This window comes from Eschrichtius robustus, chromosome 12 (genome assembly GCF_028021215.1).
Source record: "Eschrichtius robustus isolate mEscRob2 chromosome 12, mEscRob2.pri, whole genome shotgun sequence".
In the NCBI taxonomy this organism is placed as follows: domain Eukaryota; kingdom Metazoa; phylum Chordata; class Mammalia; order Artiodactyla; family Eschrichtiidae; genus Eschrichtius; species Eschrichtius robustus.
In genome coordinates, this window is record NC_090835.1 from 37,010,317 (window position 1) to 37,034,571 (window position 24,255).

At 53.8% G+C, this 24,255-nt stretch overlaps 3 protein-coding genes across 3 annotated transcripts; 2 read left to right on the plus strand and 1 right to left on the minus strand.

Moving 5' to 3' along the window:
- Positions 1–3,907: 3,907 nt before the first annotated feature.
- Positions 3,908–9,341, minus strand: PARP3 (poly(ADP-ribose) polymerase family member 3). Its single transcript, XM_068559283.1, is given in 11 exon segments — positions 3,908–4,077; positions 4,520–4,675; positions 5,833–6,013; positions 6,258–6,344; positions 6,554–6,703; positions 6,942–7,168; positions 7,256–7,388; positions 7,562–7,746; positions 7,987–8,116; positions 8,493–8,677; positions 9,320–9,341. Coding segments are annotated over 10 exon segments (1,602 nt in total). The 5' UTR covers positions 8,676–8,677; positions 9,320–9,341.
- Positions 9,342–10,058: 717 nt separating this feature from the next.
- Positions 10,059–17,990, plus strand: RRP9 (ribosomal RNA processing 9, U3 small nucleolar RNA binding protein). Its single transcript, XM_068558876.1, has 15 exons — positions 10,059–10,226; positions 10,503–10,585; positions 13,152–13,261; positions 13,655–13,722; positions 13,806–13,847; positions 14,114–14,240; positions 14,875–14,999; positions 15,082–15,174; positions 15,952–16,052; positions 16,137–16,271; positions 16,364–16,426; positions 16,649–16,794; positions 16,878–16,957; positions 17,624–17,697; positions 17,821–17,990. The coding sequence occupies exons 1-15, from the start codon at positions 10,140–10,142 to the stop codon at positions 17,912–17,914; spliced, it is 1,428 nt and encodes a 475-aa protein (XP_068414977.1). The 5' UTR covers positions 10,059–10,139; the 3' UTR covers positions 17,915–17,990.
- A 3,301-nt stretch (positions 17,991–21,291) lies between these two features.
- Positions 21,292–23,824, plus strand: LOC137774012 (IQ domain-containing protein F1-like). Its single transcript, XM_068559154.1, is given in 5 exon segments — positions 21,292–21,297; positions 22,349–22,465; positions 22,600–22,662; positions 23,389–23,594; positions 23,596–23,824. Coding segments are annotated over 5 exon segments (621 nt in total).
- The last annotated feature ends 431 nt before the right edge of the window (positions 23,825–24,255 follow it).

A 24,255-nucleotide genomic window follows, 5' to 3' on the forward strand; every position in this document is an offset into this window, starting at 1 on the left:
ATTGTATTTCGTATCTATACACCTACTTGTTTAGAGCCTGTTTTATTAGAATGCAAGCCCCTTGAGAGCAGGGACCTTGTCTGTGTCTTGCTTGTGCCTGTGCCCCTAGAACCCCTCACAGGCACGCAGTCCGCATCAGCACAGATCTGGGTGGCAGACAACAGGGCATGAACCTCTGGATTTGAGTCACCTGTTGCTGGAATTCGAAGGGCCCCGGTCCAATTCTCTATTATTCAGATGAGAAAACTGGTGCTCAGAGAGGGAAGGAATGTGTTCTGGATTACACAGCCAAGTTATACCTGGAAACCAGGTCGCCTGCTTCCTAAGCTCTGTCCACACAGGCACCACTTCCTGTACTTGACCACAACTTGAATGTGGGCATTTGCCTCCAGGAGGTGAAGCTGGATTCTTGAGGTCTTGGTTCAGAAAAAGGAGAGAGCATTGGCTTTCTCACTGCCCAGTTAGGCCTGCAGGCCTGGGGCAGCCCCCAAGCCACCAGGGTCTGGGGAGGGCTCAGCAAGGCCAGGTGGGAAAGCAAATGAGAACAGGGGACTGGGGAAGGCAATAGGGAGGGATGGGGACTATGGTGGGTTGGAGAGTGCATGCTCCCTGCAAAATCATTCAACTAAATTAGCAATTAAAACACTTTGGGAGGGACTTCCCTGGTGGCACAGTGGTTAGGAATCTGCCTGCCAATGCAGGGAACACGGGTTCGAGCCCTGGTCTGGGAAGATCCCACATGCCGCGAAGCAGCTAAGCCCATGCGCCCACAACTACTGAGCCTGCGCTCTAGAGCCCATGAGCCACAACTAACTACTGACCCCGCGTGCCACAACTACTGAAGCCTGTGCGCCTAGAGCCCATGCTCCGCAACAAGAGAAGCCACCACAGTGAGGGGCACACACGCTGCAACGAAGAGTAGCCCCCACTCGCTGCAACTAGAGAAAGCCCGCACGCAGCAACGAAGAGCCAATGCAGCCAAAAATAAATAAATTAAAAACAAAACAAGGGCTTCTCTGGTGGTGCAGTGGTTGAGAATCCGCCTGCCAATGCAGGGGATATGGGTTCGAGCCCTGGTCCAGGAAGATCCCACATGCCGCGGAGCAACTAAGCCTGTGTGCCACAACTACGGAGTCCGCACACCACAACTACTGAGCCTGTGTGCCACAACTACCGAAGCCCGCGCGCCTAGAGCCCGTGCTCCACAACAAGAGAATCCACCGCAATGAGAAGCCCGTGCACCACAACAAAAAGTAGCCCCTGCTCGCCGCAACTAGAGAAAGCCCGCGTGCAGCAATGAAGACCCAATGCAGCCAAAAATAAATTTATTTAAAAAAAAAAAACACAAAAAACACCTTGGGACTTCCCTGGCGGTCCAGTGGTAAAGACTACATGCTTCCACTGCAGGGGGTGCGGGTTCGATCCCTGGCTGGGGAAGATCCTGCATGCCGTGCGGCCAAAAAAATAAAAAATACACACGAAACACTTTATAGTTTGTCTGTTTTTGTTTTTTGGTTTTTTTCCAAAGAAATGCAGGAAGGATAAACCAGAAACTACAGCAGGTGGGTGGGCATGGAGTGAAAGGGCTAGGAGGACACTCTTCTGAGCATAGATTTGGATAAATTGGACTTCTGAGAACCATGTTAATGCTCTACGTGTTGAAAAAAATAAATCAACAAAGATGAGAAAAACCCTAAAAGTGAATATAAATAGAAGCAAATGAACCTACCTGCATTTCAAATGAATAATATAACCACACTGAAGGGAAATAAATAACTAATCCAAGTAACATTTGAACCTGTGTTCAAATTGTTGCTTTGACCATTGACCCTCAGTCTAAAGACAGAAAGATAATCTTGAATGATTCAGTAAATCTTGAGCTCTACTTAGAAAGTTCGTTTTTCACAATGGTATTGGGTGTAGCAATTCTGCAACTGCTTTTTGTGTGGGATTGAGCAAATAAGTAAATATATTGATGTTGATGAGAACCAAAGTTCTGACAGTTGGGGAAGGGAGTAAAATTATGGATATGGGGAAGAATGGAAAGACCATATGGTGTTGGATTGGAATTGGAGAAACAGACACAGATAGATGTGTTTATTTACATATACATATTTCCTAGCCCTCTTTGCTACTGGGACTGAAAAGCAATGACACCCAGTACCAAAGAGCATACCTACTGCCCAGATCTTGGATTCTAAATACCATTTCCTGCTCTAGGGAACCAGGGCTCCTTGGAGAAATGGCTGATTCTAGGTTTGTGCAAGATGAGCCTGGAACATCATGTGATACCAGAACATAAGGAAGTGCTCATAAAATGATGTAGACACAGTCAGCTTGAAGGACCTTCTGCTGGTCAAAGCTGGGACAATTTGAGGATCAAAATAATAACAGTAATGGATTATAACCCATTGCATAAAATAGGAACCCACAAATCCATACTGATAATAAACAAAGGGGGCTATTATTAATAAATACAGAAGAAATGATGGAATTAAATTAGATAACTATCATTTGCAACCATCTTAGCAAAAATCGATTCAAGTCATCGATTTCAGGTAAAAATCATCATTGGATTTTAAAGCTAGTGGGTGAAAGTTGATGAGGAATGGGACATTCACACCTCAAAATATTTCCCCACAGATTACTGATTAATTACAAATGGGGGAAATGGTAACTTCCCAGTGGAGAAACCTGGTGGACACGACCTTGAGCAACCAAATTTACATCACCAAGAATGGGACATGTCCCTCCTGATATAGTGCACTGAGGACACAGCATTCATGTAATGTTCCTGCCCAAACTACAATGCCTGAATCTAATCACTACAAAACATCAGACAAACCCAAACTGAGAGACAGTCTATAAAACAACTGACCTGTACTCTTCAGTAGTGTCAAGAGTGTCAAAGTTATGAAGGAAAAAAAAAAAAAGGCTGAAGAATGGTTTCAGATGAAAGGAGACCAAAGAGACATGACAACTAAATGTGGTGTGTGACACTGCACTGGACCCTGACCTGCTGTCTAGCATCTGCACCCCTTGTTTGTGGACAGGGTAACCTGGGGTGATAACTAGCATTCCTTTCATGACAGCAGAGCTGCACCCCTTGCAGATATTCTCAATTCATTTATGATATTCACATAGAAGACACACATGGGTGTTTGGTGCCAAGACACAAGGAACGCTTGATTTGCCTGGCCATGTCTTGGCTAAAGGACAGAATCACCAGGTGGGTCCCCACATGACCAACAGTTCTGAGTTGATGGGGAGGGTCCCTTTTGGAGGCTCAATGATCAGAGGAGGCCGGTCGTTGCAGTGACCAATGTAGACTGACCAGGGTGGGTGGGAGTGTGTGTACAACCCACGTCCACCCGTGTGAGTGGTCACTCCCTGGAGTGGGGCTGGAACTGCTATGTGGTGTGGTGGGTCACTGTGGAGAGCAAGGAGGCGCAGGCCTGGTGCAGCTTTGGCACAGACAAGCAGAGGTCAGGGGGTGAGCCAATACAATGTTTAATACACTTGCCTGTGCATGTCTGAAGTTCGGCCCACCTCGGTGATCACGCCTCTCTCGGATGGACAGTCTGGGCCAGGGTGGACGGCCCGGGTGGATGTGGAACCCGCCCACTCTCAGCCTGTGCTTCTCTAACTACACAGGCTTGAATAGGCTGCTGTATCCGTGTCCCAGTAATAACGCCAGTCCATCACATCCATCACCTTAGGAGGCGAGACTGAGGCCACAGCCATGCCAGGACCACCAAGGATTAGAGGGAGAGGGGATCACTGTCTGGACACAGGAGGGAGATTTGAGAACAAGAAGGGGTGATATGGGGGCACCAGGGATGGGAGGAAGATTGAGGATGATGGTCTAGCTCCTGGCGGTGGACGGGAGGCGGGTCGGGCAGACAACTCAGAGGCGAACCTCCAGCAGGTAGCGTAGGCGGCACTGACTCTCCTGGTAGATGAGATACTCGCTCTGGAAGAAGCTGGAGCTGCTGAACTCTGGGCAGGGCATGGGCTGGCCCTGGGGCACCACCACTCGTTGGCCATCCAGCTCCAGCTTGGTGTCCTGGGTTGGAACTGCAGGGCACAGCAAGGGCTATGGATGACCCAAGGGTCACTGGTCCTTAGCTTTACCGGTAAGTCCTACCCCCTGTGCTCTCCACTTCTACCACAGGGAGTGCCCGCGCATTCCCACCTTGCCAAGCTCCAAACCACTGCATAGGCTGGGCCTTTTGCCTGGAATCTCCTCCCCCATTTCTCTGCCTGGGAAATGCCTGCTCATCTTTCAATGCTCAGTCAATGACACCTCTTCTTTGAAGCTCTCCTGGATGCCCAGGAAAGATTTGTTGAATCAGTGAATGTTTGTTGAATGATAAAGTGAAATGACTGCAGTGAAGAATCCTGCGTCTTTTTTTCCTTCCTCACACGCCCCTTCCTTGCTCACCTCCTCCCTGAAAGCATCCTGCTCCATCTCAGCCTCACCTCTATCCTTAGGCCTGTCCAGCTTCATGGGACTCACCAGGCTCTGTGTGGCCACGGGCAATGACACTGTCGAAGCCAGGGGACGGCTGCTTCAAGCTGGGCTCATAGACGGTGATGTGGTACTCTCTGCCCAGTGCCACCTCACCCAGGAACATGTAGCCAATGTCATGGGCCCCGCAGGACATGCCAGTAACTGGGGGACACAGGGAGGCTCAGGGTAGGCAGACCGGCTCTCTGCCTGACTCCCTGGGCTCCTCTCTGCTGCACTGCCCCGGCCCAGAAAAGTACCCATCCTTCCTCCAACCATGTCTCCAGGCCCCTTGTCCTGGCTGTGCTCCCTCCCCCCTCTCTCCTCCACTCCTCAACTCCCAGAGGCCAGGCGTCTGCCACCCTCACCAAGGTCAGTAATGGCCTTCCAGTGACCATATCTGGGGTGGGGGCTTTTCAGGCCTGCTCTGCTGATTTTGCCACGGCATCCTTCACCCTCTACCCTGGGACCCCCTTGCAATGCTCTCCTGAGGCCACCCTCCACTCCCTCTTAGGCTTCTCCGCCCTCCCAGTGGACGCCTTGGCCTTGAGCAACCTTCAGCTCCATCTGCTCTTGGATGAATCCTCCGACCTTGCTCTCTTGAGTGGGGGCGGGTAGTGTTCTCCAATAATGAGGTCAACCTGGGCTGAGGAGCCAGTAGGGGCAGGTCACCTCAGTGAGGACACCTCTGGACAGAAACTTGGGGGTCACTGGAGACACCCTCAACCCTTTCCCACAATGCTGCCCATCCCACCTCCCACATACTCCTCTCATGGATTCTCTCCTCCTCCGCCTCCATTGCCCTGGGCTGGGGGCCCATCACATTTGGCCTGGATGGGAACACAGCCTCCCTGCAGCCTCTGGCCTTTGCCACCCTCCCAACGGCTGCAGCCACGTTCAACTGTACTCCCCATCGCTCTCTGAATAAGGCTCCCTTGATCCTCCTGGGCCCCCAAGCCCCACACCCACACTAGGCATTTGCTCTAAGCTTTGTCATCAGGCCGTGCCTGGAGGTGCTGACCTGCCGCAGCCTCCCAGGCTTCGTGCCACTCCCTGGCTGCTTTACCTTGAAGGCTCCTCTTTCACCCCCTCCCAGGTCAGGTTGGCACACTCATCCCATCTGCATCACCTTCTCCAGGAAGCTGTCGCTGACCAGCGGATGCCTCCTTTGAGTCCCCCAACCCCCAGGATGCCCCACTGAGCTCTCTAGTCAGTAACTATCCGAGGGGTCCTCTCCTGGATCCACCGCAGGTGGGACAAGTAATGGGCCCCATGCTCCTTAGTGTCCCCATACCCACTCAGGGCTTGGCCCCGAGGGACACCTCACCAGCCAGCTGACTTGCTGTTCTCCGAGGCAAAGTAGATGCCTTTGCCAACACGGCCGCCAGAATGTGGCATGATGCGGAGCCCACTGGTGAGGATGGCGGCCACCACAGCCATGTTGGTGCCGTGCCACAGTAGCTTCCGATTACCCAGCTTGTCGTGGGGCTGGAACTGATCTCCCTGGGGGGGAGATGGGAACCGGGAGAGTCATGCCACCCAAGCTCAGGTGTTTCTGTCTGCCATCAGAGAGTATGACCAAGGCCAAGGGTTCCCTAGTCACTCACATACTCGTGCACACATGCACAAGACCTAGGCCTGGTGGAAACTGGTCAGAGTTTCTCAGCCAACTCGCTAAAGAGAAGATAAGCCAAGGTCATCTCCCTAAGGGACAAGGTAGTGATCGTGGGGAGGGAATCTTCCTCACCTCCCCTTCTCGGTTCACTGTCCAACTATGTTGAAGAGCAGGGCAACTGTACTTGCTGCCAGTCTTTTCCAAGTAGGTATGTATCACCTGCGGGGAGACAAGAAGCCGGGTGCCAAGATCAAGCAATGTATGGACTAACCTCCACTTGTCCCCCGCAGTCCCAGAGCTCTCCTCAGGCCCTGGAGACACAGCGAGAGAAGGCCCTAGGAGAGGGATTCTTCTGGGCACCTGGAGGGCAGACAGGCAAAGGGCCAGTGCCCACTGCTAGCTCGGCTCCTCTGTGGGGACCGGCCCACCTTGTACTCAGGCGCCTTTGGGTCCAGCAGCTGGAGCTGGCACTTGAGGAGCTGGTAATCTCGGTCCAGTGGGTGTGGCACCTCCTCCACTTTCTTTGTCTCCTCGGGGGCTGCCTGCAGGGTCTGGGCCAGCTCGATGTCTGCCAGCACCTAAGGGGATGGGCACTGGCAGCTTGTGTGTCCCCTTGACCCTGGGCCTCCCCTCCCCCTCCCACATAAATAGGACCATGGCCACCCCACCTTATTCAGCCCCACCCCATCTATCTGTCTGGCCTTCCCCTCCCCTGTCCTTCGGCCTGCCCATTGCAGTCCATCTATCTGTCCCCCATCTCCCTCGCCCCATCTATCTGTTTGGTAACCCCACTGCCTGCAACCTGCCAACCCTCACCAGCAGCATGTCCTTCTTGGCCTGCAGAAGCTCCGGGGAGTTGATGGGTGGGGGCTGGCTACGGCCGAAGTTGTGGGGAATGATGGTGTAGAAGTGGGAGGACAGCTCCTCCAGGCTGAGGCCACGATCTGCGGGGGCTTTCAGGGCCGCCTCCACTGCCTCCAAGGCCTCCAAACCCCAGGAAATCTGCTGCTTGCTCAACTTCCCCAGTGGCATCTTCTTCACATCTGGGGGGATGCGGAGAGTGGGGAGTCAGGCCCACAGCCCTGCCACCCCCAGATCCCTGCTACCCGTCCTGGCTCCTCCCCCCCCACCCAAGTTCACGATAGCCATGGCATTCTTGAACACGTCCTTGCTGAAGATGTTGGTGATGAGCTTCTGTGTGGCTGCGTCCAGGGAGCAGGGCTGCACTTGCTGAACCACAGTCCTCACTGGGCCTCTGTCTACCTAGGGGTAGAGGGAACATGTGGGCAGGAGCAGCTGGGCAGGGCACCTGCACCTGGAGCAGGGCCTGGCCAGACAGAGGCCAGAGAGGAAGGCCTGTGCCTGAGGGTGTACAGCTGGGCAGTGGCCGTCCCTTCCCTCGGCCCAGGCCCACCCTCCCTCCCTGGCCACTTCACCTTCACCATGGCTTCCTGGGCCTCATCCTCTCTCTGTACTTCGATAAGTGTATACTTGCTGGGGTGGGCCACAAAGTGGTCCCGCTCTGCCCAGCTGTTCTTGGTCTTGTCCCGAAATTTCTTTTCAAAGTCCTTCTGTGCATCCTCCAGTGACATGAAGTGGCTGAGTTTTGACTGGCCCACCTCTCCTGGCAAGCAACAGCTTTCAGAGGTGTGCCTACCACAGTGCCCGCCGTAAATGTTTGCTGGCCTCTACTGTGCAGGCCCTGTGCCGAGCGCCCCTGGATGTTCAGAGGTGGGGCAGGGCACAGTCAGAGGCTGTGGCCTTTTGGCCTGAGTAAGCAGTGGGGACCCCGGGGAGCAGGGGGCATGCGTTGAGCAGGGAGAGGTGGGGAGGATGCGGGCACAGGGTGGGTGGGTGGTACTCACCACGTGCCCCCAGCGGTTCCAGCAGATAAAGCAGTCACCTTCTTCCAGCAGCTGGATGATGTAGAACTTGTTGTTGTTGCTCCCAATGTTGGTCTGGTTCAGGGTACAGTCATAGTCTTCATGCACCTGTGGTCAGAGGGGGTGTGCGGAGGGCAGGCTGGCTCTGGCCGCCCCTGGGTGGGATGGGGTACCTGGCTGCACGCTGACAGGAATCACACTGCACTGGGGTGTCAGAGGAGGCCCTGTCTGGGAACCCTGACTTAAGTGTTGTGGGGGGAAAACTGAGAAGTTCAGGGGCCTGTCCTGGGGTCTGAAGAGCAGACATGACCCACCTGGATCTGATGGGATATAGCCCTGCCTGACCTTTGGGGTCTTGCCAGAACACAGTTTACTTGGGAGCCTTGAGCTATTTGGCCAGAGCCAAGTGGGAGGGGAGGACGTCTGAGTGTATTTGTACCCAAGAGGGAGCAGGCACTGGGACTGGCCGGGGACTACAGCTTACCTGGGTCCCAGGGTTGCAGCTGAGTGGGCACAGGGGGTCCATTTAGGCTATGCGCTTCTCTGTGGGTGTGGCCCTGAGGGCCTCGGCAGTGGAGCGGAAACTGTCCTCCTCTTCTGCCCCCTGACGCCCCTTCTTCTTCTCAGGACCCTCACGCTGCACCTGGGGCTTGCGCTTTGGAGCCATGGCTGTTCTGGGGCACAGAGGGGGCCCTCAGGCATCCATGGCCTTTGCGTCCCACCTGGCTGGAACAGTACCAACTTGCCCCACCCTGAGATTGCCCTTTGGTGACCTTCTGCCTCCATTTCCCCACTCCCGGTCCCTGACCAAAACCGGCTCTCTGTACCCCAGATACACCCCTTTCTCCAGTCACCAGGGCCAGACCAGGCCAGGCCCCTGTCCAGTCTGCCCAGTCTGGTCAAGGAAGATGGGCTCTCCACCCTCTATGGCTCTTTTGCATGTTCTGAGGTTGAAGGGAAAGTGCAAGGAGCATCTCCCCCCTCCCATTTCTGGGCTCCTCTCCCCAGAGCACTCTCTGCTCCTCCCCCATCTCAGCTAACTTGGACCTGGCATGGTTGCTGGGCTGAGTCACCCCAGCTATGGAGGAGAGTGGGCAGTGGCTCCCGGGGGGCAGCACTCCTAAGACCAGATCTGTCCCTCCAAAGCTTGGGACCCAATAGCGCAGAAACCCTTCCCAGCAGGTTCAAGAGTTCTGGGGTGCCAGCCTCCGTCCCAGACCAGTGGCACTGAACTGCCAGAGGGCAAGGGTCAGTCACACCCGCCCTGCCATGCCCTGTGGAGGGCTGTGGGCAAGGCCATAGGGCACTCACCTAAGAGAAGCAGGGACCTGGGAGCGGTGGTGGCCACCAGGTCAGTAACTCCCAAGCAGTCCTAGTTCTAACAACCTCCCGTAAGCCTTAGGGGAGCGGGGAAGAAGTGGGTGTGGGTAGGATTCCAGCTATTTGGCCACCAGTCTGGTGAGTCAGAGGCTGGGCAGGCCGAGGCGGGCAGGCAGCCTGTCCCATGGATGGGTGGACACTTGATCCGGACACAGCCAAGGCCCAGGGGACTGACGCGCCCTTAGAATTGCTCATCTGGCCTGAGGCATGCAATACGTGTCCACCGCTTGTCCAGTGACCTTGGCCCCACGTGCGGGCATTGCCCTCCTCTCCCGGGGGCTGCCGGATCCCTCTCCCCCGGTTATTTAGAGTCAGACTCTCTCACCCTGGCCCCTGCCCCTGACGGGGAGGAGTCACGTTCCAGGAAAAGGAATCCCGTGTCTCTGGCGCACCCCAGCGTCTAAGGAGAGCAAACACAGAGAAGGTGTCGGGGTCCGACCCCTCTTCATACGTCAGTGAGCGGCAGGGCGCACACGCCGCAGCCGTTGACCGGAAGCGCCAGGGAGAGGCTTGCTTCCTAGTGGAGCCAGGCGCGGGAGCCTATAGGAGTTCTAGGAGGCGTGACCACAGGCATTTATCCTATGGGCGCTTGGGGGCGTGACAGAACCTACCTAAGGACCCAATGGAGCCGTGGGAGGCGGGGTCCACCGGGCGGTGGGAGCCTATCTTGGCTTGGAGTCTTGTGGGACGGCCCGGGTTCAGCCGCCACGTGAGTTCTCCAGGGGCCGCCGCAACACACACGGTGGGCAGCATGTCGGCGACAGGGGCGGCTCGAAAGAGGGGAAAGCCGGCCTCGGGGGCCGGGGCTGGTGCGGGGGCCGGCAAGCTGCGGCGAAAGGTGAGCATGGCGCTTTGGCGGGCGGGGGTCCATCCTGCTATGTTACTGGGACCACCATCATCCCCATCCGGGGGCCCCGGCACCGGTCCCCTCGCCCCCGGGACCCCAGCTGGAGTCAGCTTCGTCCCTTTCTCCGCTCGCCAAATACTGAAAGCCTTTCACTTGAGCCGGGGGCTACCGCCTTTCCCAGTGGCTCTCGGGGGACCCTAAGGGGCCCTTGGTCAGAGCCGGGGTGGTCGGGACCCCTGACCAAAGAAAGTATTATATAATTCCTAGGGCGACTCTTCTGGGGACAAGGGCAAGTCCAAGGGTGGCGGCAAGATGAATGAGGAGATCTCCAGCGACTCGGAGAGTGAGAGGTGAGCTCTTTTTTTCTACCTAGTAGAAAAGAACACTGGGGCCCATTGTGTATGGAAGGAGTACTCAATGACGGGGGCTAGAGCTGGGCCTAGAACCCAGGACTCTGGCCCTTGATTCTCAGATCTTGATTCTTTCCTCCACTTTTTGACCCTGAGAACTGTCATTTCCTTCGCTGCAGGGGCAGGGTCTCTGTGTGGGGAGGACCCCCAGTCCTAATGGGAGACCATTGAGACCTTCCTTCATGACAGGGAGCTGAACTCCAGGCAAGGGGAGAGGGATGCAAGAAATGCTTGCTAGTTCTTCATTGTGTTCTCCCACAATTTCACAGTTATTGAGAGTGCCAGGCACTAGTTTCACTGTTGAGAGAACAGAGATGAGCAGGCAGGTGAAGACGGAATGTGTTGTGGTGGGATGTGTATCTTAGAGCTGCGTGTTGTCGGAACAGAGAAGGGGAGTTTAAATAGGGCCTGGAGAGATGAGGAGGGGTTCCTCATGGAGAGGTAGGGAAGGCATTCAGGGATCAGAGAAAAGTGTGGGGGTTAAGCGGGCTAGATGGGAGATGGAGAGGATGGGAGGGTAGGCAGTGGGTGCATCCGCACTGTGGAGGGCTTTGCGTACCTCCTCCATTCTGCAGGTGATGGGGGTGGAGCATGTTGCAGAGTTCAGAGGGGGCTAGCAAGGTTATCAGGCCTGATGACCCTGTGGCATGGAAGCTGTCATATCAGAGAATCCCGGTGCCTTCTTTAAGAGTTGGCTTTAGAAATTCTACTTCTAAAAGTTGAGTACATGTTGGCCTTAACCTGCTCACAGAAAGACTTAATATATACTTTTTGTAGTCTTAAGGTTACTGTGGGTGTGTGCCAGGTCCTGTGCTAAGCACTTTTAAATATTTTTAAAATGTGTTGTAAAATGTATTAGCTACAGAAGAGTTAATGAAATGTAATTGTACCATAGAGAGTAATGATGAAATGATGAACCTCTGTGCGCCCACCAGAACTAGACCATTTGTAGAAACTTAGAAGCCCCAACTGCCATTCCTGCCTTAAGTTGATCATTTCTTTGGTTTCCTTCCTTCCTTTTTTTCCTTCCTCTTCTTTTTTTTTTTTTTCCCTCTTCTGATTCAGGTGTAACTTACATACAGTAATATTCACCTTTCTTAGTGTGTTGTTCTGTGAGTTGTGACAGTCGCATATAGTCGTGTAACTACCACCACTGTAAAGATATAGAAGGGTTTTACCACCCACCAAAATCCCCCATGGCTCCTTTGCAGTCAGTTCCCACCCCCCTCCAACCAGTAACTGCTGTCCCTAGAATTTTGCCTTTTCCAGAATGTTATTTGAGTGGAATTACAATGGTTGTATACTTGCCTTGATTTTCTTTAGAGTTCTGTCTTCTATGTGTGAACCCGAAACAGTAGATTGATTCCTTGGGTAAACTGAGTAGAAGTTAAGACCTTGGTTGTATGAGGGAAGGGCAGCACCAACCCTGTTGGCTGAAGACTTGCTGGGCACTGGGTACTAACCGGTCTCAGGAGCATGGTCAGGTCTTGGCTTTCTTGAGAGTTTCCAAGGTCCTTTCTGGGGAAGTTGTGGGCAAGGTCATGGATGAGTCTGGGAAACAATTGGGCTACCTGACAGGGACTAGATATCTGCAGGCACGTGATCAGAGGGAACGGGCTGCCCTGGGTTTTCTGCTTCTGAGTTCCTGTGACTTACCTCCAGCTCCCAGGAGCAAGTCAAAGTAGGACTCATCTTGAGTGAGGGCATGGAGGGGAAAGCAAGGACTTCACTAGCACAAGGTCAAGCCAGGCCCAGTTAAGCTTCACCTGGAATCCCATCCTCAGGGTAGAGGATGGTGCCATGGCAGTGAGGATGGGACGCTGATAGTCCCAACATGTCTCCCTCTTGGTTCCTTGCATCAGATCTGGGCTGGCTGCTCCCCTGTGTCTGGGGGGTCGTTGTTGTTCTGAGATCTACCGTTTCTGCTTTCCGTGTTGGATCTTCTGTTTCCTGTCTCCCGTGCCTTCCCCATTCTTAGCTTACTCTCTTGTTCAGGGAGCACATCCTCCATCCTTAAAAGAAGGAGAAAGGACCACTTTTGTGGCACCTTGTACATCTGATAATGTCTTCATTCATCATTAATGGTTTAACTGGCATGCCATTCCAGTGGTTAGCGTTTTATTCTGAATTTTGTACGTGCAGCTCCTTTGTTTTCTGCTCTCAGTGTTGCTGTTGAGACTTCTGGAGTCATTTTGATTCCTGACCCTTTGTATATGATCTGATTTTTCCTGGAAGCCTGTAGAACCTTCTCTTTCCCTCCAGAGTTGAGAGATTTCACAGTGATCTCTTTGGGTTTGGGGCCTGTTTTCACCCTTATGTTGGACCCTGGGTGAGCCCTTTCAGTTTGGTAAGTCACATCTTTCAGTTTTCTGTGTGTGAGACCATTGGCCATGAGGGCTAGCAGGGATGGGGGTGTCAAGTGGCTGGGGAAGCAGCGAGGAGCACAGTCCTAGTGGCCAGAGGAGCGGGCCAAGCCCCCTGAAGCCTAGCCCCCTCCCGCTCACAGCCTAGTTCCCAGGAGGACTGAGGAGGAGGAGGAGGAGGAGCTGGAGGAGACCGCACAGGAGAAGAAGCTGCGCTTGGCCAAGCTCTACCTTGAACAACTTAAGCAGCAAGGTGAGCCTGTGGACTGGGCAGGTGAGGGGCGGGGCCTATGCCTGAGACTGCCTGCTGTGGCCCCAGCCACCTGGTGGGTGACTGATGCAGGTAGCCGGTGGGCTGCTGGGGCTGCTGCTGCTGGCGGCCCTGTGGGAGGGTGGCTAGGGGCTCTAATGGATCTCCTGGGGTGGGCCAGGCCTTCAGGGGGCTTCAGACTGATCTGATAAGTAAAGGCAGGGGGTGGGCAGGAGGAGACCATCCAGCCCTCCCTTCCCTTTGGCTGAGGTGGCCTGAACTTCCATGGGACACAGCCCAAATGTTCAGGGCCCAGGACTGAGGTGGTGGGTGGGGATGGGAAGGGAAAAGCGGGGTGTTGGCCTGGGTTTACTTGGCTTGGTCTGTCCTACACAGAGGAGGAGAAGGCCGAGGCCCGCGAATTTGAGGAGGACCAGGTGGCGGGGAGGCTGAAGGAGGACGTGGTGAGTGTGGAGGGAGGGTGGTGGGAGGGGAGGGATGGGGCTGGTCCTGCTCCTGGGATCTCACCCCTCTCCTCTCCATGCAGCTCGAGCAGAGAGGCAGGCTGCAGAAGTCGGTGGCAAAGGAGGTGAGCAGACAGGGCACTTTGGTGTCAGATTGGAGGGAATCACCTGGGTTGGTGGGCAGATGGCCCAACTGGGGACTCAGGCTGTGGGGTCTTTGCTGTGGAACATAGTGGGCACTTGGGCAGACAGGGTCAGGTAACGGCCTGGTCCTGGCAGCCCTGGGTCCGGTTTTCCTTCTGGGCAGTGTGGTGGGAAAGGATGGCATGCGTGTGTGTGGAGGGGGGCCTTCCTGCCCCCAGTCACGGTGACCCGGCCCCTGCCTGCCTAGATCCAGGCCCCAGACTCTGCTGACATTCGAATCTTACGGGGTCACCAGCTGTCCATCACATGTTTGGTTATCACCCCTGACGACCTGGCCATCTTTTCTGCCTCCAAAGACTGCACCATTATTAAGTGTGAGTGAGTGCCTGGGTGGGGGTGCAGCCGCGAGGGATCATCTGGGCCGGCTGGTCTGGGGAGGAGGGAATAATCAGGGAAAACCGAGACCCGACGGGGGAAGCTTCCGGAGACAGGTTTGCTTCCGAAGAGGTGTTTTCTGGATGACAATGGAAGCTTCTGCCCAGGAGTGGGACTTGTGAGCTCCCTGTCAATGTCATTGGAGATGATGGAGTGGAGGCAGGATGATGATTTAATGGGAATTGATGCTTCAGGTGGGCAGTTGGACTAGAGGACACTCGAGGCTCTGCACAGTCCTGGGATTGAGTTCCTGGTCCTCCTGGGTTCCTGGCCTTTGACCACTGAGGGCTGTCCTCATCCACCCAGAGTAGTAACAGGAAGAGCTCATACCATCAGTCCCAAGCACTTTCCTGTCCCTTTTCTTCCGGGCTTCATGGCTGCCCTTTGGGATTATTGTCACCACTTAACAGATGAGGAAACTGAGGTGACTTGTCCAGGGGCTCACAGTGGCTGAGCCAGATCTTCTGACCTGAGGCCAGGACTTTTTCCGTGGTGCCACGCTGCCCTTGAGGTGGGTTGCCAGACAGTCCTACCTTCTGTCCCAGTAGCATCTCTTTTCCCCCTTGGTGTCAGGGAGCGTGGAAAGTGGACGGAAGCTTCATGTGATCCCTCGAGCCAAGAAGGGTGCCGAGGGGCAGCCCTCCGGCCACAGTAGCCACGTCCTCTGCATGGCCATCTCCTCCGATGGCAAGTACCTGGTAAGGCAGGGTTGGCCCCGGGAGTAGGTGAGAGGTGTGGGCACATGGTGGGTGCCCGTGGCCATTGCCCTTGTCTCCATAGGCCTCGGGTGACCGCAGCAAGCTCATTCTCATTTGGGAGGCCCAGAGCTGCCAGCACCTGTACACCTTCACAGGACACCGGGACGCCGTGTCGGTGAGAAGCTGGGCCTCCTTTAGTGGACGTTTCTCGAGCACCCGAGTGGGCCAGGCATGGTACTGGGATCCGGGTAATGGTGTGAATGAGGCAGCGGGTCCCCATCCTCAGGGCACCTGCACTTTGGTGAACAGGACAGAAACAGGGTGAAGCAATAGGGAAGAGCTGGAGGAGACTGAGTCGAGCTTGCCTAGGGAGAGGGAGGCCTCTGAGAAGTCTGTACTTGCTTGAGGGCAGGCAAGTGTGCCCCTGGCTCCACGGAGAGCCCCACAGAGCGCTCTTGATGGGGGCTGGCTCCCTGTGCCACGTGACCTGCTTTTCAGGACATCCTCCCTGGGCCTGACCTCTGTCTTGCCTGCTGTAGTCCAGGTTCTTTTTTTTTTTTTTTTAATTTATTTTATTTATTTATTTAATTTTGGCTGTGTTGGGTCTTCGCTGCTGCAAGCGGGCTTTCTCTAGTTGTGGCGAGCGGGGGCTACTCTTCGTTGCGTTGCGCGGGCTTCTCATTGCAGTGGCTTATCTCATTGTGGAGCACAGGCTCTAGGCGCGTGGGCTTCAGTAGTTGCGGCACGCGGGCTCAGTAGTTGTGGCTCACGGGCTCTAGAGCACAGGCTCAGTAGTTGTGGCACACGAGCTTAGTTGCTCCGCGGCATGTGGGATCTTCCCGGAGCAGGGATCGAACCCATGTCCCCTGCATTGGCAGGCGGATTCTCAACCACTGCGCCACCAGGGAAGCCCAGTCCAGGTTCCTTTTGCCCTCTTTCCATGCACCCTTAGGGGCTGGCATTCCGCAGAGGCACCCACCAGCTCTACAGCACGTCCCACGACCGCTCTGTGAAGGTGTGGAATGTGGCGGAGAACTCCTACGTGGAGACGCTGTGAGTATGCGCAGGCAGAGGGCACGCGGATGTGCGCGTGCAGGTTCACGGGTGACCCCATCCTCCCTCTGTCCCCCTCTCCAGCTTCGGGCACCAGGATGCTGTGGCTGCACTGGATGCTCTGAGCAGGGAGTGCTGCGTGACCGCCGGGGGCCGGGACGGGACCGTGCGTGTGTGGAAGATCCCCGAGGAGTCCCAGCTTGTCTTCTACGGCCACCAGTAAGGCGGCCTGCTGCACCAGGCATTGAGGGGGCCACCCGCATGGGCTGGGGGTGAGGTTGGGCCACGCCCCTCATGGTGCCTTTCTCCAGGGGCTCCATCGACAGCATCCAGCTCATCAATGAGGAGCACATGGTGTCAGGTGCAGATGATGGGTAAGAGCTGCCTTCCACCACTGCCACTGCCCCTGGACTTGCCACGTAGGATCCTCCTGCTCGGGAGCTGTAGTAACCCTTTTCCATAGATGAGGACATTGAGGCAGAGAGCGCAGGGGACCTTATCTGCTTCCTGTGGCTGGTGTGCACTTGGTCCCTTCCTGCCGTGTGGCCCTTCTGCCCTCCCCTGGCCCCCTCACTGACCCTGCTCCCTGTCCACAGTTCTGTAGCCTTGTGGGGCCTCTCTAAGAAGCGGCCACTTGCCCTGCAGCGTGAGGCCCATGGGCTGCGGGGGGAGCTGGGCTTGGAGCAGCCCTTCTGGGTGTCATCGGTGGCAGCCCTGCTCAACACAGACCTCGTGGCCACAGGTGGGTGCCCTGTGTGGCAGAAAGGAGGGGATCTCAGGGTGGGCTGGTGGGGGGGGGGTGCTCACTGTCTCCCTGTCCCCCAGGCTCTCACAGCAACTCTGTGCGGCTCTGGCAATGCGGGGAGGGCTTCCGGCAGCTTGACCTTCTCTGCGACATCCCCCTGGTGAGTGAGGCTTGAATACCCAGCCTGTCTTTACCACACACCCAGGGCCCGTTACAGTGTTTTCCTGCCAGAGGGCAGTTCCTCAGAGCAGGGCCAGCTATGACTTCTCTTTCTAGCCCCAGCTTCTAGCACAGGGCCTGCAAGAACCCTCCCTTCTTCCTCTCCCTTCCCCGCCTCCACTCCCCTCCTTGTCCTAGGCCCTGTCCTGGTTACTGGGATACAAGGCAGGGAAGTGTGGGCAAAGGCATGGAGGGCCTGGCCCTGTGATGGGTTCTGCATGACTGGTGCCAGACTGAATGCCAGGCTAGGGTGTGTGGACTTGGTGCAACCTAGGGCAGAGTGGCAGGATCTGTCAGTGACTTCTAGTGACAGTTCAGGGCTTGGGTCAATGGTGATGGTCATGGAGTCTCCAGAGCCAGGACCAGGAGTCAGGCCCTACTTGGCGTACACTGTCTCCTCCATCCCCACAAACTCTCTGTGAGGCCTGCGCTCTACTTTCCCCATCTCACAGAGGCGGATGCTGAGGCCCTGAGGGGTAGAGCGCCGGCCCAGGTGGCAGGAGGCAGAGCAGGGATTTAACCCAGGCTGGGCCTTTGACTGTGAAGCTGGGGCTGTGGTGAGGGATCTGTTCTCACATCTTACTGCCTTGTCCCTCCCTCTTCTTAGGTGGGCTTTATCAATAGCCTCAAGTTCTCCAGTGCTGGGGACTTCCTGGTGGCTGGGGTAGGGCAGGAGCACAGGTAGGAGGCACTTCTCGAGGGGTGCGGGTGGGGCAAATGGCATAGGGTGGGTGGCTGGCTGGGAATGGGGTGGATACCAGGTGGGGCTGGGCCCGCCCTCAGCTGCTCCTCTCGCCCCTGCAGGCTTGGCCGGTGGTGGCGGATCAAAGAGGCCCGGAACTCCGTCTGCATCATCCCTCTCCACAGGGCCCCCAGGCCCCCTGCTGCTGGCTCCTGACACTCTCATCCCCTTTATTTAAGTTATTCCCAGGCCATCCCCTGCCTTCTTTGTATTAAAAGCCTCCTCTTTTGGGCCTTGTCTCCTCTAGCTTCTTGATTGGGGAGGGCAGGGGGATGGCAGGGGATGGCTTAGTAAAGGCCTGGGGGCTTTATCCTTTGCAGCGAATTTGGGGATGGAGCCCTCAGCTGGCTTCTGGTTCCTAGACCCTGAGTATCCTCTACGACTTTGTTAGGCCGGCTTTCCACCCAGTGCTCCGGGCTGGTTGGGGTCGGAAGCTGCTGATCCCTCAGCTAAGAAGCTGTGGCTGTCCAGTGTGTGTAAGGGCTGGCTGCGGGGTCTGAGGACTGAAAGGAAGACAGTTAGACCTACAAGTCAGGCTGACCTGCACCACCCAGGCCAGGTTAGGAAGCTTTAGGAGCCAGACTGCCCTTGGAGTGGGGGCCGGGGTGGAGTTGGGACCCTGCATTGCTCACTGCTTGGGGACAGGGTCAGAGGTGGGAACAGCTCTGCCCTTGGTCCGAATGACAGCCAGGCTGCACGATTCCTCACAGCAGTGACCCTGCCAGGTTAATGTGTTCTCCTGATTCCACCAACTGGATAATTCAGCTTCTGCCATGGAGTGAAGTAAAGAGGAGGTGGAGAGGCTGATTGGAGAGGTAGCAGTGCAGTGAAGTGTCCTCTTCTCAATGGAAAATGAGCAAGGTGTGTTAAGGATTCTGCTCTGAACTTTCCCTTAATGCCTTGGACCCAACAGCTGAGCCTATGGTTCTCAAGCAGCAACGTGGTCCCCTTGGGGGAGGAAGCTACAGGGCTTCCCTCCTGCTCCCCTGCTCATGAGGCCTCCCCCTTGGACAGACCTGCTCCTACCTTCATTATCCTGGGGCCAGAAGGGTCAGGTTCAGATTGAACCCCTGAAAACCCTGTTGTGGATCAGAGGATGTTACTAGAATTCACTCCCTATGTCCCGCCTTAAATTGAGCTCAACGACAGCACACACATACCTCCTGAATAATATTGCAAGTAACACGGAAATGCCCCTTAATACACAAACCCCTTTTCCATTAGCACATTCCCAGGGAGAAAGGAAAGTTTGAAAATAAATGCCTTTGGAATTGAAACTGAAAATAATCCCTCTTATGGCTTCTAGTCTCAGCCTTGGTCAGCTGAGACTTCTGCTGTAGTTGGGCTCTTCCTCCCTTCCTTCCAAGCAATGGGAAGCCATGAGAGGGTTGAAAGCAGAAAAGTAATAGGACCTGGTTCACAATAAAAAGAAAAAACAAGTCACTGCTCTGTGGAGAATTAATTAGCAAAGGTTTGGGGGAAGAAGGGCATCCACTTAGGAAGCTATAGTAATAGCAGGTAAGAGGTGATGGTGGTGTGAGAGGGCCAGCAGCAGAAGTGGGGAGGCAGAGCTATGGTTGGGTTGTGTTTGGAGGTGACGCCAACAGATCTTGCTGATCTGTTGATTGCGGGATGAGATGAATGTGGCACCATAGACAGTGGTGACATTTACCAAGATGAGAAAGACCAGGTGAGGAAAGCAGGATGAGAAGGATTAACAGTTTAGTTTGCAGTGTCTAGTAGATGTAGGGAAGTTGAGTAGGCAATGAGCTCACTGCTATATGTTTTATAACAAATATGAAGCCATGTGATTCTGGGGTGCAGAATTACACCTCCCACCTCACACTCCAGTGGGCTCAAGTGCTCTCCTGTCTTCTCCCCTGATGGACTCAAGGCCACAATTAGATGGGTGAGGGGCAGCCACTGTAGAAGCTCTTAGCTCTGTTCGTAGCTCTGAACCATGCAGACACTAGGTGGGGCCCTCCCCATCTCTGCCTGTTCCTGTCCTCTGAAGACCCCCTGGTCATCATGAGGCCCTGGTACCCTCTCAGAGTCACAGCCCCACGGGTCACTGAGGTGTGCATTTCTCACTCCTTTCAAAACACTGAGGTGAGCAGCATGACTGAGGGGTGGGGAGGAACTGAGAGAACAGCAGGTAGGGTTCAAAACATCAAAGGGATGCGGATCCTACTAACCACTTTGCGGACCCCACCAGGAAGCCCACCACAAGCCACTGAGGATACCTCACCTCCAGATCCTGCAACTGGCATACAGGCACCCCCAATCTACCCAAAAAACTACTGGAATAAGAAAATTTAGCAAGCAGGCAAGATACCTATGGTATTGTGTGCAAATATCTGAATATACTAAAAACCATTGAATTGTGCACTTTAAGGGGGTGAATTGTATGGCATGTGAATTATATTCCAACAAAGCTGTTTATAAATAAAAATCAAAAGCACCCCCGAAACTGAAAGATTCAAGGGCAATATACAAAAATCAACTGTATGAGCAGTTGGGGAATTCTTGATATAGAAGTGCAAAGTTGAAGGATTTACATTATCTGATTTCAAGACTTACTGTCTTGAAAAACTATAAAGTTACAGTAATCAGGACAGGTGGTGTTAGAGTAAGAAGAGACAAACAGATCAATGATACAGAATAGAGAAGCCAGAAATAGACTCGCATTTACACAGTCTATTGATGTTTTTAATGTACCAAGATAATTCAATGCAGAAAGGAAATACATTTTTCAATGGAAAAAAAAAATCTTGACCCCTAACATCATAGCCAAAAAAAAAAAAAAAAAAAAAAATTAATTCAAGATGGATCACAGACCTAAACAAAAACTAAAGCTAAACCTATATAAAGCTTCTAGAAGAAAACCCATGAGAATTATTTTGTGACCCTGGAGTTGACAAAGATTTCCTAGGACAGAGAAAGCACTAAGTATAAAATATTGATAGACTGGACTTCATCCAAATTAAAACCATCTGTTCATCAAAAGACAGCATTTTAAAAAGTCACAGGCCGGGGAAAAGAATATTTACAATACATGTATCTGACAAAGGGCTCATATCGAGTATTAGAACTCAGTAATAAAGACAATCCAATAAAAGTGGACAAAAGGCTTAAACCAATACTTCATAAAAGAAGATATACGAATGGCCACTAAACACATGCTCCTCATAATTGGATCCATGAGCACTTGAGGAGTGAAGGGAGAAATTAAAGTCCCTGCACTCTAAGGGCACAGGAAAGATGCAACATATGGAGCCTGGGTAAATGAGCCTGGGCTGGGTCCCAGGATGGAGGCAGACTCAGACAGGAAAGAGGCCAGAGACTGGGGTGTTGGTGAGTGTGGTGACCCTAGGGGCAGGGAGGGTGCTGGGGCTTTGAATGCCACCAGGACCTGCTCAGACTCAATCCAGTGGGCAGGGAGGAGCTGCCCGAGGGGCTGAGGAGCAGAGGGGTGACACCATCCAAGCGAAGGTTTTGAGGGTGTGCTGGGCAAGGGGCCTGGGGTGAGCATGATGCGGGTGAGCCTCCTTCTCCAACCCCATTCTTCTCCACCATTCTTCTCCCCCTCTACCAGAGTTTCACCCCAGAGGCTCTCAGTAGACCCCTTCAGGGAAGAGTGGGAAGGAGAGAAGAAAGGAGGGGTCAGTGAGGGTGTCAATAGGATCAGCCCTCTGAATATGCTCCCAGCCCCAGAGCCTGCTGGGGAAGGAAAGCAGTACTGCTCGTCCTGGGGGCCTCACAGAGTTCCCTGGTATTGCACGAATGGGTCAGCAATTCAACTCTTCTCTCCTAAGGTAATGGTTGGTAGCAGTTTGGTCTATATACCTTTCTCCCTCTTTATCTGCGTTTATAGTGTACGTGTATGATTATATATCTTGACGGTTTTTTACCATCCCATCCAATGATGGTTTTATATCCCATCCAATGGGATCATAATGATGTTCAGCTTTTTCACTTACAAATACATCTTGGGTATACTTTCTCATCAGTACACATAGATCAAATTCATTATTTTTCAACAGTTATGTTGTATTATATAGTTTGAATGGACTATAAACCGTTAAAGCAACGCCCTATTTTACCCATTGGGGATATCACCAATGACTATCTTTATACACCTTTACATCAACGGGCCACTATTTCTGGTGTCTTGCTTTTGTAGCTAGGGCTTTGGCCATTTCCAGCAGAAAAGAATGGACAGCACTTCTGTCTTTTCTTTGGAGGGGGCTTAACTATTGGGAGCCATCCTGGTGCTTGAGTCATAAATGCCCTTATGACATCACAGGTCTCCCTCCCCACTCTTTCTCTCCATGCCATGACTAGAGGAACACAGACCTGAGGGGATTTGAACCATCTACACCCAATCCATGTGGGACCAATGGTGAGTAAGAGAGAGACTGACACACTAGGCTTTTTAAGGGATGTCCCCATAAATCTCTCGGGGTGAGGGGATCTCCCTGACATCTGAATACTCTGGGAAGCCCTGTACGCTGGGGATGTGTGGGTTACTTAATGGAGAGGGAGGGAGAGCAGCCTCCCTCCTGCCTTTCCCCTAACTGCTGATTGCAGGAGAAGGACCAGCCCAAAACAATTAATGAACACACTAAAAATGAGCCTCAGCAGAATGAGGAGCTGATCTTGAAATCTTTACTGCCATCACCATCACCGAACTTAGAGAAGGCAGAGGTAGGAGGAGCCTGAACTTGGATGTCTCTGGTCTTTGTGTCCTAATGCTTGTGGCCAGTGTCTTTTGTATGTTCCAGAGCTAAGAACAGGAATAAACTCATTCTTGTCTGTCCTCTTTCCCCATTTTTTTCTAGGCTAAACAAGAGAATATAGCTGCAACAAAGGGAGTAGATGATGCTAATAAGAGATCCAGAGCAGTATGATCCCCCCACCCAGATGACACGGGGCTGGGGGTGGGAATGTGCGAGTCGTGTTTGTGGAATGGAATGGCCAACATATGGGAAGCTGGGCTTAATCAATGGTGTGTGTGTGTGTTTGAGCGTGTGCATGTATGTTTGCTTGCTAATTAAGATTTAAAGTTTGAAAGTCAAGAGGAGTGAAGATGGGGAAGAGATAAGAGAGGTAGAATTTTATGGGATGTGGGAACTTTTAGCACTATGATATCACAGAGGAAGAGAGCAGGTTGTGGATTGGAGCTGCAGTCAGGGATGAAAGGGCAGGATTAGCAGAGGAAGCCACTTCTCCAGTAGGTGGGCGGGGTCTGAAGGGAAGGATCGTGGATCCTGGTCAGGTGGACAGGCTCAGGTGGACTATGATAACCCTTTGATCACGGTATTCTTGCTCTAGGCTGGCCAACTTGACCCATGTAAAACTGCGTAGCCAGGACAGATATACTACCATTCTACAGATGGGAGCGCTGAGATTCAGAGGTCAATGTGATGTATCCATGTCCATTAACCAGAGGCGGGCAGAGAAAGGACACCTACCTGGTCTTCTGGTTCTAGCCAGTGCCTTGCCCAGTGCTCCTGAGGTTCAGAAGAAGGGGTGATTGTTGATAGGGCATCAGGGTCCCTTCCTGGCACACCCTGGGGCTGAAGTGGGTGGGGAATATCCTCCAAATGTCTCGTCTTTTTTCTTGTTAGATCCCAAGAACCCAAAATAGGCCTCCCATCAGTAATCCAGAAGTAGTAAAGATCCAGGCCTGGTGGCGGGGCACCCTGGTGCGTAGCACACTGCCGTACGTGGCTTTCAGGGTGTGGATCATTCAGGGCTGGTGGAGGCATAAGCTGGTGAAGCTGCTTGAGAATAGGCGGCGGACAGCTCTGGAGAACTTTACACGGAAGGAGTGGGCTGCAGTCCTGGGTCCGCATGTGGCGCATCCGTTGGCGCTACTGCCGTTTGCTCAACGCTGCCCGCATCATCCAGGCCTACTGGAGATGCCAATCCTGCGCTTCCCAGGGTTTCACCAAGGGCCACTACAGAGTCACGGCCAACCAGCTGCATCTCGAACTCGAGGTCTTGCTGGGCTCAGGGCCTTGCATTGTGACAGAGTGTATTCCCCTTCCAATAAAGCAGTGAAGTGGTCTTTCCCCAGCCTCTCTCTGCTTGATAAGATCCAGGAGGTCAGGGCCAATGATGGCAAATAGTTAGCATCTCATATGCTAGCTCTGAGGAATTGGCAGTGGTTGTCTGAGGAGGAGAATTTTGAGCCACTGTCCAGACTGAGCAGAGACTGTGATTGATTAGCAATGTCTGACATAGGTAGGAAAGTTGGGGGTACAGATCTGCCATGTTGCCAACTCAGGGAACATCACTCATGTTCAGTCTGTGGAAATGGTGCCTCTCCCCAAGGCTGTGTATAATGGAAGCCTGGGGCAGGGGTGGGGTTGTTGCGCACAGCAGCACTTTTGCCAGGAATTCACTCACCAGGTCTAGTTGCTCTGGGCGTGATCTCCCACCCCCATGGCTGAGAGGGGCACACCCACCCCAAGCTCTTGATCCTGGCTCCT

Bases quoted from the DNA above. Each gene is read 5' to 3' on its own strand.
- RRP9 (XM_068558876.1), top strand. From the start codon at position 10,140: ATGTCGGCGACAGGGGCGGCTCGAAAGAGGGGAAAGCCGGCCTCGGGG. The intron at 13,262-13,654 runs GTGAGCCTGTGG...TGTCCTACACAG, and splicing joins TGAACAACTTAAGCAGCAAG to AGGAGGAGAAGGCCGAGGCC. The intron at 16,272-16,363 runs GTAAGGCGGCCT...GCCTTTCTCCAG, and splicing joins CTTGTCTTCTACGGCCACCA to GGGCTCCATCGACAGCATCC.